The 15,096-nt window shown below is 29.1% G+C and overlaps 1 protein-coding gene across 2 annotated transcripts in view; it reads right to left on the bottom strand.

The window, feature by feature from the left end:
* Positions 1 to 15,096, bottom strand: part of LOC107442050 (laminin subunit alpha-1) — a 111,418-nt gene that overhangs the window by 53,925 nt on the left and 42,397 nt on the right. Inside the window, exons 8-19 of one of the 2 annotated variants that reach the window (XM_016055505.4) lie at positions 14,900 to 15,017; positions 14,705 to 14,823; positions 12,134 to 12,295; positions 9,238 to 9,282; positions 5,878 to 6,033; positions 5,648 to 5,788; positions 4,256 to 4,411; positions 4,057 to 4,158; positions 3,096 to 3,310; positions 2,294 to 2,405; positions 1,667 to 1,780; positions 575 to 801 (exon numbers count right to left, since the gene is read on the bottom strand). In XM_016055505.4, coding sequence (XP_015910991.1) covers positions 575 to 801; positions 1,667 to 1,780; positions 2,294 to 2,405; positions 3,096 to 3,310; positions 4,057 to 4,158; positions 4,256 to 4,411; positions 5,648 to 5,788; positions 5,878 to 6,033; positions 9,238 to 9,282; positions 12,134 to 12,295; positions 14,705 to 14,823; positions 14,900 to 15,017 — 1,667 coding nt within the window. The remainder of the gene's footprint in view (positions 1 to 574; positions 802 to 1,666; positions 1,781 to 2,293; positions 2,406 to 3,095; positions 3,311 to 4,056; positions 4,159 to 4,255; positions 4,412 to 5,647; positions 5,789 to 5,877; positions 6,034 to 9,237; positions 9,283 to 12,133; positions 12,296 to 14,704; positions 14,824 to 14,899; positions 15,018 to 15,096) is intronic. The other variant, XM_016055506.3, reaches the window with a different exon arrangement.

Here is a 15,096-nt window from a genome sequence, read left to right as displayed (position 1 = left end):
AATTTTCAAAAATGAAGTGTTTCGTATACTTTATAAAGTTATTAAAATAATATTTAAATAAGAAAAATAAATGCATATTAAAATCTGACGAATCATTATTGAGGTCAGTTATAAAATGTCTACTTAGCTCTCACACATTCTTATTTGTTGTCAGATAATAAATACTTAAAAGCATTCAGGTCAGCTTTAGGGTCAATTTTAACATATTTAAATCTAAATTTAGATTTGAGGTTTATTTTAAATCTTTTAATTCTGGATTCCATTATTAAATAAAAAATAGTTTGCAATACCCAATACTTAGACAAGTGTTATTTCCTTTTTGGCTTATATTCTAAAAATACAAAGATAATGTTTAGATGGCACTCTTTACAAGTATGAACTATGTTTAGCAATATAATATATTTATAATTGTTAATAGAAGTTTGCATATTAGAGCAATAATGTCAGTATGCAAAAAAAATAAAAATCTAAACCATCACCGAGAGAAGAATTAGTAAAATGCTAAGCTTTTATTAATAAAGAATCTTGCTTACCCGTCCTGGGACGGGATGATTTGCAAGTGCATTCAGTATACCTTTCACACTTATTGCCTTCATATCCTTCAGCACACCTATCACATATGTAATCACTGTCTCCAGATGGCGCTGTAATAGCCGTACAGGAAGGGGAAAAATTATTTTCAGGGTTTTCTAAGGGGCAGGCACATGGTTTGCAGTCATCCGGCGTTCCAATTTTTGCATCTCCATAATAACCTCGAATGCAACGATCACATTTTAGTCCGGTGGTGTGATGCATGCAATTCTGAAATATTTAAAGAGAATGAAAACGTTCAAAACACTGACATAAATATCATAATGATACAATAAGTAGCTTTTTAAAAAAGAAGGCACAACAGTCATCACTGTATAAGACATACAACTTTAACTTCTGAACTTAGTATTAGCTTTCACTTATTTTTCTATTATATCATTGTTTATATTAGTGCTTTAATTTTTTAAGCCTAAAAATTGTGCAATTAAATTGCTAAGTGAAAGTGCCAACTAAAACACAATTAGTGAATAATAATTTTATTTCTTTTGAAATAATGCTGCCAATTTCCAGGGTGAATTTTAAAGAGCAATGAGAATATAAAAGTTTGAGCATACTCCATTTTTTATTGTACTGCAAAGGAAAGCAGCACACCATCATGCTAATATGTCTCATAACTTTCTTATGAGACATATTCTCGTCTTTTTGGATTCTAACATTAATTTTTGTAATGCTTAAACTATACTTTTTCTTTTAAAAAATTTTTATGTGAATTATAAATACATAACTAAATATTAAGGTACTTTGCTTAAAATAAATAACTTTCAAGTCACATTGATTTACAAAATTTTCAGGGTTAAAATTTAAAAGAGAAAAACTGTTTTTAGTTCTTCAAAACATTTAAGATTTAAACAATATATTTGAATTAAGTTGAATGTAATAACAGAGATATAAAAGTACTATATTCAATTTTATATTAGAGGAATTTAAGCACGATTGATAAAAAAAGGGAAAAGTATGAATGTTGAAAGTGAAACGTATTAATGTTTTACTGCATAAAAAACGCAAGCAGGAGAATAGTGCAATTGTAAATACTATAGAGAAACCAAATTAATCTGTTTTTTTTTTTTCAAAGTACCTCACAACGTCCATCCGGCCCATCACAGGATTCTGCATGATTATAACAATCACATCTTTCACAAATGTGACCTACTTTAGGACCTGTAATTGATTTATATCCTGGGGCACACAGCTGTAAAATAATAGAAATGTGAGTGTGTTATCAACATTCAGTATAAATAATATTTGCTACATATAATGATTTACACCAAAACAGCATTTTGTTTAATATTTGAATTTTAATTGTAAAATTTTTTTATCTTTAAATGATTTAGTTACATTTATGTTTTCAAGATGAAAATTGTGCTATTTATTAGGGTGCTCCATATGAAATAAAAACTTTTTTTTTTAAATGTCATTAACACAACATAAAATAGTAGCACAGAATGGAATTTCATTATAGCTACTTTGGCAGACTCTAATTTGATAAAGCTATTATTCTTCAAAAATAATTCAAACAATAAAAAAAATGGTAGATGAGGTAGAAGATTAAATGTGAACTCCTCAGTCTTTCTTAGTGTGACCTTTAAAAAATGAAGTTTTGCATTTTAGTAATTAAAATTTTATTTCATACTGAATAACCTAATAGAAAATTTAACAATCTTTATATCATTAAATATCTATGTAATAATACTGAAAAACTTACTTCACAGGATAAACCAGTGTATCCAAGAGGACAAAAACATTTCTCCACTGATCCTATTTTTCTTAAACTGTTGGAATCATTTGAAGCTACTTCCATTCCAATGTTATGCAACCTTTAAGACATTAATGCTATATTAAAAGTTTTCATATTAAGAAAAATTAAATTATTTTCAATTTGAAATATAAATGAAAGATTTCTTTTTATTTATGGAAAACTGTTATTTAACCTTTAATGAATAAAGCTTTAAAAGTACTTCTTCTAAACCGTGAGCCCATATAAATTAGTTTTTGTTTTTTTACCACCATATTATAAAATTTTCTTTTTTATGTAAGTTCCCTCAAAGGTCAATCAAGTTTGTATCAATGCTGTATGAAGGAGTTTACTTGGTATCAGAACTGGTATTTAGCAGGAATCAGAATTTCAATGCTATGGATTTGTTCTAAATGTAAATAGAATTATTCTAAATTTAAATACAAAAAGCTGATTATTCTAAAATTTTAACAAAATTGAATTATAGCACAAAAAAGCACCTAAAAATACAGAAATGCAATGTTATTTATTTATTGACATTTATATCATATAATTTATGATAATAACTTTTTAAGACAAATATAATCTAAAGAAAATGTGTGAAATTTCTGCAGAAACATCAAAATATTGCATTCTATATCAAAGCAGATTTGAAAAAAATTTGATAAATTTAGCAACAAAAAAATATTACTTCATGCAGATATACGGAACTATGGGTTTTAAATTCAGAATTTTACTTATTTAAGCTACAATTGATTTTATTAATACTTACCTTCCTTCGATTTGATCAGTGTGAAATTTCGCTCGAATTAAAAGTTTTGTCAAATCATTTAAAATCAAAGTGAAGTCTTCTCTTGTAACAGAATTAGTTCCATCTTCTCGTGGAGATAATAGAAACCACCCTTGTTCACGCAAAGGTATAGAGATGGCCACCTCATCCTCTTCTGGCCTGATTCCCCAATTGTATCCTATCTGCTGGCCATTTCCCTAATAATTTGAAAATTGAAAAACAAATAAGCGAAACACATGCAAAATATTATTTACATGAGAGAGTATAGATATTTTGTTCGATTGTCAAAATTACAAAAAATACATGATTTTCACAATTTTTTCTGCAATATTTATCAGAAACTAGCCATTTTATCATGATTATGTAAAGCTTTTGAAAATAGTTTTTTAATTTTATGTTTATAAATTAAGAACTTTAAATGATGGAGAAAAAATTTTTTATTGCTGCACAGAACCTAATTATGATTTTTTTTTGGGGGGGGGACTGATTAAAAATATTTTTTGAGTGTTTAAAGGGTGCTTATTTTTTGTTGAAAAATCTGGCTGCTCATCCTGATATACAGATGTGTCTTATTGATATGAGTTTAATTTTTAAATAATTTTAAAAACTAATTTAAACTCATTTATACTGAAAACTAATTAAAACTTATCTTAATGGTTTGAAATCAAAATAATTATGAATCAAATATGCATTATTTCTAAAGACAAAATCTGCCATTTTTCTAACAGGTGGAGACTCAAACCAACAGAATAAAAACATGTTATAATATAACAGCCTTATTCATAAACAGCATTATTCCCAGAGTTTCAACATATCTGTCTATGACAACAATGAGTTTGAAGACTATTGCTATAAATTTTAAATAAGTCAATAAAATTTATAAATGAAATAAACTTTTGCAGACTACATTTGCTAAGTGATTTGAAAGTTATTTATATTTTACCTCTAAAACAACGTCAGCGTTTTCAGTGTATGTTCCAGACGTGTCCCCTCTAGCAACTACATAACTCAAAGTAAATTTCAGGTCTGATCCATAGGAATAAAGCTATAAAGGTTGAAAATAGAAGTTTTAAAAAATAACAAAATATTGTTTCAAAATTGCAAGATATGTTTTGAGATTAGCAATGCTGACTATTTTATACCTTTTTTCCTAAATAATCTGGTGGAGCTAACCAATAATAAGTGCTAAATGAAGTTACATCATCATTGGCGATAACAACATTTCCATTTTCTGGAGTTGGTTTAACGATACGCGTTCCTCTCAAGTCTGTTACTCGCCAGTCTTCAATATTTTGAACCTAAAACAATTATTATAACCATACATATTTTTGATAAATAGTCATGCAATGAAATGTTAATGACCACATTGGAACTGATTTTTTCAAATTGCAAACGAAGTAAGACTATTTCTTAATTATTTCTTGAATATATTTCTAATTTACTTTCTAGTTTTTAACAATTAAAATTTATTTTTTTATTGATATACTGTATTGTTGAAGAACTGTATCAACAAAGTATTAAATCATACTGCATAATATTTGTACTATGTACTAAAAAAATGAACTATCTGGAATATATGTTAATCTAATGATGAGATTTTCACATTCTAGTACTCAATCCTAATGGTTCGAGAGGATGACCTAAAATATGCTAAAATATTTCGGACCCCTAAAATATAAGGGGTAACTGCAATCTGGGAAATATTGCCTACACTTATATATTAGCATATTTGAGGTCACCCTATCGAACCATTAAGACTGAGTCCTAGAATGCAAAAATTCGCTCATTAGATAGATCAAAAGTTATTCAAGATAATCCATTTTTTGACACTATATATTTGTATATTATATGTAAGTTATGTTTGAATAAGGTGTTAATTATATAAATAGCATTAGATCTATTCCTTTTAAGAAAAAAATAAATAATTTTCTAGATTATCTCAAAATTTCATGGTATAGATAGCGTTTGTTTTAAAACTTAATGCCTCTTTTTCTTCATATACAATATCTCTATAGGTATTTATTAAAGTATACCTCTATGATTATCTGGATCTGGATTAGGAAAATTAATGAAATAAATAATGTTGTTGTTGTCGTCAGCCATTAAGGCAGAGAGGGTGCGATTGTTTTTGCTTTCTTGTGGCGCCATCTATGGCCAAGAATTTGCTCTCTGCCACACCCATACACCTCACCCGCTTATAGGGCTGACCCATTCTTACATCCATTCATTCACCCACATATTGTAATTTTGACCTGAACCGGGGAACGATCAATCTCCAATTCAGTACCCTCAGAGGTATAATTTATTATGGGAACATGGTGGACTTTGTGACTCTACAGATTTAACGTGCACCAATCACCATTTACCACACAGGGAGTCTTCGGCCGGCTAGATTCAAACTCCCGTTCTCACGAATGAGAGTCCAGAGCCCTGCCAACTAGACTATCCCGGGCAATGAAATAATATTATAATTCAGTTAAAAACATTAAAAAAAATTTTATTCATAAAGCAAAATAAACGAGAGCTTGCCTTACAATGTTAACACCCCAATCAGACTCAGTGCACTCATCAGTGATTCCAAAACAGAAACACTGTGAGCATCCATCAGGGTTATCTGGAGATAGGTGATAGTAGCCTTGCTTGCATTTGTCACATCTAGAGCCTTCTACATGAGTCTAAAAAAAAAATTAAAATATAACTATAGCAAAGGCTAGATTTATATTAAAGAAATATAACAGGATGCAGCTATAAATTTTAATTGTACTTTGCATATGCATTCGCCTTCACATATGGAACTCCCAACAGTACCAGCAGTATAACAAGGACATGGTTCGCATGACGGGTAGTTTTTGTATCCAATATCGCACTCATCACAATTTTTTCCAGAAAATCCAGTTTTGCAGAAACAGTCACCTGGTTCCTGTAAAATGTAGAAAATTAATTTCCATGCTACTTGCATGTAAGGTTTAAATACTGACATTAAATTTCTTCACTAGAAATAATTGAGATAATTTTTTATGTCCATTCAAGATAACAGGCATGTAAGGAGAATATTAATAATAAAATTAATATTGATTATTCCAATCCCATCTGATTAGAATGAGATATAGCAATATTTGTGTTTTATTGTTGTACGTATTTGTTTCTCGTCGCATTCAGAATAAAATGCATATGAATCAGAGTTAACATTTTTAGAAACATAACACGATGGTACAGATTATATAGTGTACAGTGAGCCGAAAAAAAGGGCCACACTGAATAACTTTTGATCTAATGATCGGTTTTTTTAAGTTTTGTGACTCAATCTTAATGGTTAGAGGGGTTTACCTCAAATATGCTAATTAATTAGTTACGAAATTAATTAGTTAGTTCGAATTAATTATCTCGATATTCTAAGTTACGAAATCAGACACAAAAAAGTACTTTCCCTGAATAAATATTTTTTTCAATGGATTCGGATTTCTGTCTCCTAAAATATAAGTTACAGCCGGTATCTGTGAAATATGGTCCCCATAGTTAGGTTTAGAGAGCTTTTCAGAGTTTGGACTCCTTAACGTTAATTTCATTTTTTGAGCCATTCGCTATGACTCGAGAACTTTTAAAGCGAATTGAAAAATTTTTTGCACAGAATTCTAAAATTCGTTTGCCCAAACATAATCCAGTGCAAAAAATAAATTTTTTGTAAATATTTCGTATTTTTTATAATTTTATTTAATAATAGTCAAAAAAAGTTTTGAATAGTGAGGTGCACATCTTTTGCATCATTTTTAATCACGTAATTTTACGTGGCAAAATGCAAAATTTGAGTGAAATCGATCGAATAGTTCCTGAGAAAACGAATTTTGAAAAAGTTGTAATCGTAAAAGTTCGATTTCTCAAACACTATTCAACCGATTTCGCCATGTAAAATTGTTTACTTTAAGGTGATGTAAAAAATTTATACCTTAGAATTCAAAAATTTTTCGACTATTATTAAATAAAATTATAAAAATAATGAATATTTACAAAAAATTTACTCTTTGCACAGAATTATCTTTGGAGAAGCGAATTTTACAAATGTGGGCAAAATATTTTCAATTTAGTGAAAAAGTTCTCAAGATATGGTGAAATACGCAAAAAGTAAAATTAACATTAAGGGGTTCAAAGATAGAATTGCTCTCCTGACAAAACTATGGGCACCATATTTCCTAGATTGGGGCTACCCCCGATATTTTGGGGGTCAGAAATCAGAATCCGTTGAAAGAAAGATATGTTTATTTAGAGAGAGTATGCTTCTGTGTTTGATTTTGTAACTTAAAATATCGTCTGCGCCAATTAATCAACATATTTGAGGTTACCCCCTTGAACCATTAAGATTAAGTGCTAGAACGTAAAGATCTGATCATTGGAACTAAAGTTATTCAGGGTGGTCCATTTTTTGAAGCATTGTACATTAATTTTTAATCCTTGGAATTGCAATGCTCACTTCCTGGAAAAAATGCACATTTCTTAAAGCTTTGACTTCAAAGCATTTTTTAGAATGTTGAGAGCGGTTATAACATATTCCAATTTCAAAAAAAAAGATAAAGATTTACTTTAACGAAACATAATTTTGCAAAAAAATTTTTGAAAATTCAAAACTAATTTAGAGTGATAAAAGAATTGGAATAAAGAATGGAAAAAAAGAAAGAATAATTTAAAATCAGAGTAAAGGATTTTTTTTAATTTAATAAACAGAGTTTAAAATAATTTAAAAAATAAAAATTGACATATCTATGAAGTGGAAAAGTTCAAAATAGTATTACTAGTTGCATAACAAACTACATTTAGGACATTAACAGCTGCATATTTTGACATAATTAATTAACGATTATATTTAATGGGATTTGATGTAATTATTGTGCATAAATTTTTGTATCTAATACAATCTTCCTTCAATTCTTATTTATTGAGTTAAAAAATTCAAAGAACTCATTTCAATTGAAAATTATAATAAAATATATGATTTCTGTTATGAAACATATTCAAAACAGTATAATAGTTTATTTGAATGTACTCTTAAGAATATGGAATATTTTCATCACTTCTATATTAAGAATATAGAAGTTCTAAATGAAAACAAAAATATAAATAGTTTTCTTCAGTAATTTTATGCATAGAAAACTTTAAAATTATTTTATAATGCACCTTAAAAATTTGCAAATTCAGATCCATTCCAACAAAATACGAATTAAATTATACAAAAAACGAATACAAGTATAAAAAGAGCAATGAAATAGAATGAAAACATTAAAAAATTATTACAAAAAGTAAATCAAATATGTATAGATTAAAAGGCATAAAATAAAGCTATCACAAAAACATTTAAAATAAGTAAATATTAATTTTTTGCGTAATTTTTTCAATTCTATAAAAAGCTTTTTTTAAAAAAAATAAAGTAAAAAATTACTTAGAATCACCTTGAAATATCTATGAACAGGATGAAACATACATAATAACAAGTGAATAATAATAAAAAAGAAATAAAAGCACAAAGAATTAAAAATTATTATCAAAACATGTTTTAATTTTTGAGAAAATAAACTAAAGTAAACTCATAGTTTCCCTTTGATACATTGAGAGCAGTTAATGCAATAAATAGACTAAAAACATTTTAAAATGCTTAGTTGGACTAAATGTAAGTAAAAAGAACTAAACACTCTAAAAACACAAAACATAGAAAAAAATTTTTTTGCCCTAATAAAGAAAATACACATCTAAAACAGAAAGCCACAGAAAAGCATGCTGCTATAGTTTTAGGAAAACATACGACTTGTTTTTTTAAAGAAAACACTATGCTTTTAGTAATACAATATTTTTAAAAAAAATAAAAGTGCGAACTACAAAAACACTCACGAGGAAAGTGCTACATAAAGGAAAAGATCAGTCATAAAATTTAAGAATAAAATATTCTTTTAAATGTTTTTTTTTCTTTCATGGCATGGCACAATCAACATGCACAACACAATACAAAGCTCATTACATGCGAAGAACATAAAAAGTGGTGTCTACAGTGCAGCTTCTCTACATATAGTTTCAGACAAAATATCAGGCAAGCAGGCATAGGTCTAGAAGCATTAAAGTTAAAAATAAACTTCCACCTTACCCCACATTGAAATGAGAAACTGGAAATAACGAAAGACCCTGGTTTCTAAATAATATGAAATACAAAATTGAGTTTTCAAGATAAATACAATTTTTTCTTATAAATATTTAAAATATATACTTTAGCAAGCACAAGTAAGTTTTTAATATGTTAAAAAACTATCTCTTAACATTTAAGAGAAGAAATGTCAATTTAAAAGTTGCAGATAAAATTAAGAGAAAATACAGAAAATAAGTATCATCCGGATTTAAAATCTATTTCTTGGAGATAATACACAGAGTGTTTGATAATCAACGGCCAGGGTGCGATTTCGTAGACAAGTAGAAAATTGCTAGTTAAAAAGTTAAAGGGGAAAAAAAAGTCAAATGCAAGTTACAGAAAAACGCAATAGAAAAAATTGCTAGTAACTCCTGACAATCTGGTTTTTCGATATTTTTTCCGTCCTTTTTCAAGTAATTTTACATATTCCAATATTTTCAATATGATTTTATTATGTCACGTGAATGAATTTCAAATTCAAGCAATAATTTTTTAACGTACTCAGTTCGCGACGATTCTGTCATAAATCAACCTCGCTGTTTGGTTGGGGTATATTGAATTTTCGGCCGTTTTAATGTGATTTTTTAACTTCCCGGTTCTTTAATAAGATATTTCGACATCTGAATTTCAAATTTGAGTAATCACTTTTTGAAGTGCTTTATTAACGATTATCCCATCGTTAATCCACATCATATTCCGACAATTTTATCGGCAGTTATGTCTTTTTCTTATAGTTTTTAATGCAACGATATTTTTAGTATAATGTAATAATAACGCATGAATTTTAAATTTGACTAATACTTTTTTGGAGCCGTGATGGCTCAGGGGATAGAGCGTTCGCTTTCCAATGATGTGAACCGGGTTCGAATTCCGGCAATGGCTGATCAGTACGAATTTCGCATCCGGCTTGCACTGGCTACAATATATATCATATATATCATATATATATATCATATATAATACAGAAATATCCTCAGTAGTAAACAGATCATGGGTTAGAATTCCCTTGCCGTCAGGCTAACCGTAGGAGGTACTCATGGTCTTCCTTCCATGAAACGCAAATGATGGTGAGTTCCATCAAAATGTCCTCGACGAAGACAAATTTCTCCCAATACTTGATCCTGAAGTTCCCTTGTCTTCTGGATTGGGTTCAAAATTACAAGGCTACGTAGTTGAACATTAGTTGTCGTGAATTTTCGATGCATTCAATTCGGGACTATGCCATCGTAAATCAACGTCATTTTCTAATCGTTTTTTCGGCAATTGTTACAGTTGGTTGTTTCTCTACCTGACAGGCAATTTCCACATCGTTTCTGTAAGCTAGGTATTTTAAATACGATATTATTACGATCGACACATTCGAAATAGTTCATTTCTATATTTAAACTTTCTTACGCGTATAAGTTTTTAATATTTTCCATTCAGTGACCGTTTTATTGCAATAAGTCACGCAAAATGTATTATAATTCCGCTTTAAAAAATGCTTGCATGAATCCTAATTTTGCTTGTAGTTTTTTTTAGCACAAGAACAGTTTGCTGCTGATTTTGAGAAATGAAATCATATCGCCTATTATGAGTCTATTTAGAATCCTTGCCAAAAATGAAGTAAAAAAAAATTGCACAAATAATATTTAATTGTGAGAAATAGAAAAGCGCTATTAAAATCTGAGAAATCATTCACAAGGTAGACGAGATTGAAACATCAAAACCAGTTAGGTTACTGGATGAAATTTGAAGGCTTTCCATTTATTGCCTTTAACCTCCTTTCAATTTTTTAACGCAATCAAACAGTTTTCGATGTCTTTATTCATCCTCTATTTCCTTTTTTAACAATTCACTGGGTTTTTCTAGCCGTTTTTTTTTTCTTCTCCTCTATTGAATATAAATCTGCAAGCTCTAATTTTTCATTTTATTCTTGACAAGGATTTTAAAAATATGTACTAAGGGCTGTCATTATGAAACACCCTGTTTCTGAATGAAATAAATCAAAATTTCTCTGGCATCAGATATTTATGAATATGTCTGTGTAAACAAATATCTAAAAATCCTTAACTAATGATTAAATTCTTTATAAATTCACATTTTTATTTTTAATCTGTCAATTATCTTGACTATTTACCAAAAAAGATTGCTAATCATGTGCAATATTAAACGAATTGTAGATTTTTATTCTAAATTCGAGTAGGAATATATATTTGACTTATTGTAAAATTATATTGTAAGTTCTGTATGATCAAATGATTGTAATAATAGTCTATGTTTTTAACAAGAAAGTATAAATATCTTTAAAAGAAAAATTAATTTTTTATTGCTATATTAGCCTCTTTTAATGCATTTCATATTTTATAACTTTTTTAAAAAGATAGCTATTGAATTTTATTTTTCTGCAATTAACTTAGAATTGTACTACGCAGACATATTATTAGAATTTAACAAAAATTAGGCTTCAAACATTATTTTAGATTATAGAAATTTTAAAAAATAAAAAGAATTAAATTTTATTAAACCAAGCTTAAATTCTCCATTTTAAAACGTAATTTGAAATTCTTTAAATTAGTAATAATGAGTTAAACTAAGAAAAATTACACCTTAATACAATCCAGCAGTCACAAGAATTTTTAATAAAAATTTGACCCGCTACAAATTAACTAAACTTACCTTAAATGGAATAACTAGTAATAGTTAATGTGTTAGTTTGAACAATGAGAAACATATTTATATAATGAAACTTATTTCAGAAATAATGAATCTTATATTTATAATTGTACATGATTAATCAAGAATTTTTCTTGACGCATTATTTAATAAATGAAATAAATGATAAAGAATTATTGAGATTAGAGTTATAAAGTCATACCAGTCCTTCCATTAAATGGGAATCATCTTTAACACAGAATCCTGTCATTCCAACACCAGTGCACTGACACTTTCTGCAAGGTCTAGTGTGATTTCTTAGAACATTTGATGGGCGATAATAGCCATCTTCACATTGCTCACAATTGATTCCAGTTGTATGATGCTAGAAAATTATTTCATGAAAGAAAAGTCTTCAGTGATACATAAGTGATTATTTGATATAAAAGCATCATTTCAGAATAAGGTAGCTATCTTAAAGCTTAATTTTGAAATGCAACAATAATTAAGTTGTCGTGAATTCGTGATTTAGATGAAATTATCCGACTTTAGCGATTTTTTTTATTGGATAGAGTATTTTAGTTAAGAGTTTTTATAGGGATGAAATAAGAGATTTACCTACTTAATTTACAAGACTTTCAGACCTAAATAGTTGTATTTTTGAATGCTTATTTTTTGGTAATTATTCTTTCATTTTCATACAAGTAATGAATTTCAAGAACACAAAATTACGAAATTATTGAATTTAATTCTTCGAATTTCGTTTTTTTCCCCCCTGCAAACTTAAAGTTAAATAATAAAAAAATAATTTAAAAAAATATTACGTAGTATTTATGAATTATTTTTGTTGTTCAATTTTTTGGGGGGGAAGGGGATAAATGATTTTTAAAATTGCAAGCAAAAAGCTTTTGATTTTGCGAAGTTAGATTTTGCTAAGACCAAAAAGACTGATATTCGGAGGGGACTAGTTGAGTTGCATTTTTAAAATTGCAGCCATCCCATATTTTGAGTTCGGAAAATCGATATTGTTTAAAAAAAATTATGTTTATTCAGAGTAAGTACGATATACTGACATGATAATTAATATCATATTATTATTAACTAGCTCATTTGAAAATACTCTACTGAAATTCGACTATTAAATCAAGAAATATTAAGTATAACACCTGGGAACAAATTTTTTCTTGAATTTATACAAATACCTGATCTTGCCTAATTCGGGTGTGGAGATTTCAAATCTGAAATTAGCTTTGCTCCTAAAGCTACAGATTTCTTTTTAAAATGGCATTTATATTCTATTTTTTGTCAAAATGTAAAATTTAAAAAACGAAAGCAGGGGGATGCATAACTGTTGAGAGAAACTTCCAGGGGGTCTAGGGCACATCATCTGGCTTAAAATTACACGGGAAGAGGCGCATTTCTGTTATACCTTGTTCTGAGGTAAACGGAGAAACAGAAGTAGAAACTATTGATCGGATGGTACTTTTTTTTCATATAGTTAAATCCAAAAACTTTACAACGAATCACAGATACAGAGTGTTCATTAATTATTACATTTCACATGTATAGTTAGAATTCTTGTCAAAAATAAAGTAAAGACTTCGGGAATCCCAATTTATTATTTAACGGAAGAGAAGGCAAAAACATTGCTGAAATCTGCCGAATCCTGATGACGAGATTAAGAAAATATAAAGTTGATTGACGAATGAAACGCAAAACTGATCCTAATCAATACAATTCAACTCCTCTCTGTCTTCTGCAGCAATTACATAATTCTTGATGTTTTTTAATCTCACTTTCCTTCTCTGGAAAATGATTAGAACTCGATAACGTTTTCTATTTATATCAACGTTTCGTACTTTTTTTGTATTTATCTTAGTTAAATATTAATTTACGATCTCTAATGTGTATCTTTTTTTTAGTCAGATAGTGGAAATAAATGATCGTAAAGAGACGGTTCTCAGAACACCGAATGGCTTTAATCAGCCTGCAAAGGTATCAGTTCTCGTTGAACTGATCTACCATAAAGTGCTCGACTTCGCTTGCAGGTTGTCGTGCTACCAAAACAGGGGTGCCATCCCCTCTACTAAGGAACACAATTGGGATGATGGCATGTCTTCGGATAATCTTCTATAGGATGTTTCCTAGATGGTCGATTGTGAACCACTGTGGCTCAGAGGACAGAATATTCACCTAACAAGGAGGTGATCCAAGTTCGAATTCCAGCGGTAGCTGGTTGATACGAATTCCGTTCGCCACTCACAAAGACGACAATGCTGACATAAAATATCCTCATTGGTAGACGGATTATGGGTTAGAATCCCCTTGCCGTCGGGCTAAGCGTAGGTGGTTTTTCATGTTTTTCTACTCCATGTAACGGCAATGCGTACAGTTCCATCAAAAATTACTCCACGAAGGCTAGTTAATTCCAATTGATCTAGAAGTTACTTTGTCTTCTGTATCGGGTTCGAAATTACAAGGTTACGGAGTTGAACATTGATAGTCGTAAACTCAAAATTGCTCTAGTACAGCTCTAGTGCGACGTAAATAAATTACTACTGCTATTTTCTTTTAACTTTATTCCAGAAAAAGGATTTTAAAAAATATAGTAAGGGTGTTGTTGACGAAAAACCCTTTACCTCTGAGATCATATGAGCTGTCTGAAAGAAAAAGTGGGTGTTTAAGTTTAAAACTGGTACAGGGTATACTGTTAATAAGATGAAAATGTAATCAAAAAGCGTGCTCAGACAATGCAAGATATTCAAGAGAAAAAAATGCAAATAGACATTCATACTTTGCACTTATCACAGACTCCTCCACCTTTATATAGCCCATGAACATTAATGCTTAGACGCTTGTCAGCGACGATTTGTTCGTAATGGCATTGATCTGAATGACCATAACACTGGCACTCTAAAATAATAATTTTTTAATTAATGTTTTGAGACAAGCATCTGAGTTTTAATTCTAATAATAGGGGTCAACTCACGTTCACAAACTGCAGCGCTGTTGCTAGTTCCTTGATTCCATGGTTTCTGATTGTATAATGGACAGCATTTATCACAATTGTCACCGCATGTGTTATGTTCACATTGACATTGAAGTTTCTGTAAAAAAAACAATGCATAATAACAATCCAAGAAAAATCTGAAATAAATACTATTTTTTAAAATTGATCCCAGATAC

The sequence above is a fragment of the Parasteatoda tepidariorum genome, chromosome 10, assembly GCF_043381705.1.
Source record: "Parasteatoda tepidariorum isolate YZ-2023 chromosome 10, CAS_Ptep_4.0, whole genome shotgun sequence".
Classification (NCBI taxonomy): Eukaryota; Metazoa; Arthropoda; class Arachnida; order Araneae; family Theridiidae; genus Parasteatoda; species Parasteatoda tepidariorum.
The sequence above is the reverse complement of the archived record's forward strand: the minus strand, read 5'-3'. Positions and strand labels throughout refer to the sequence as shown.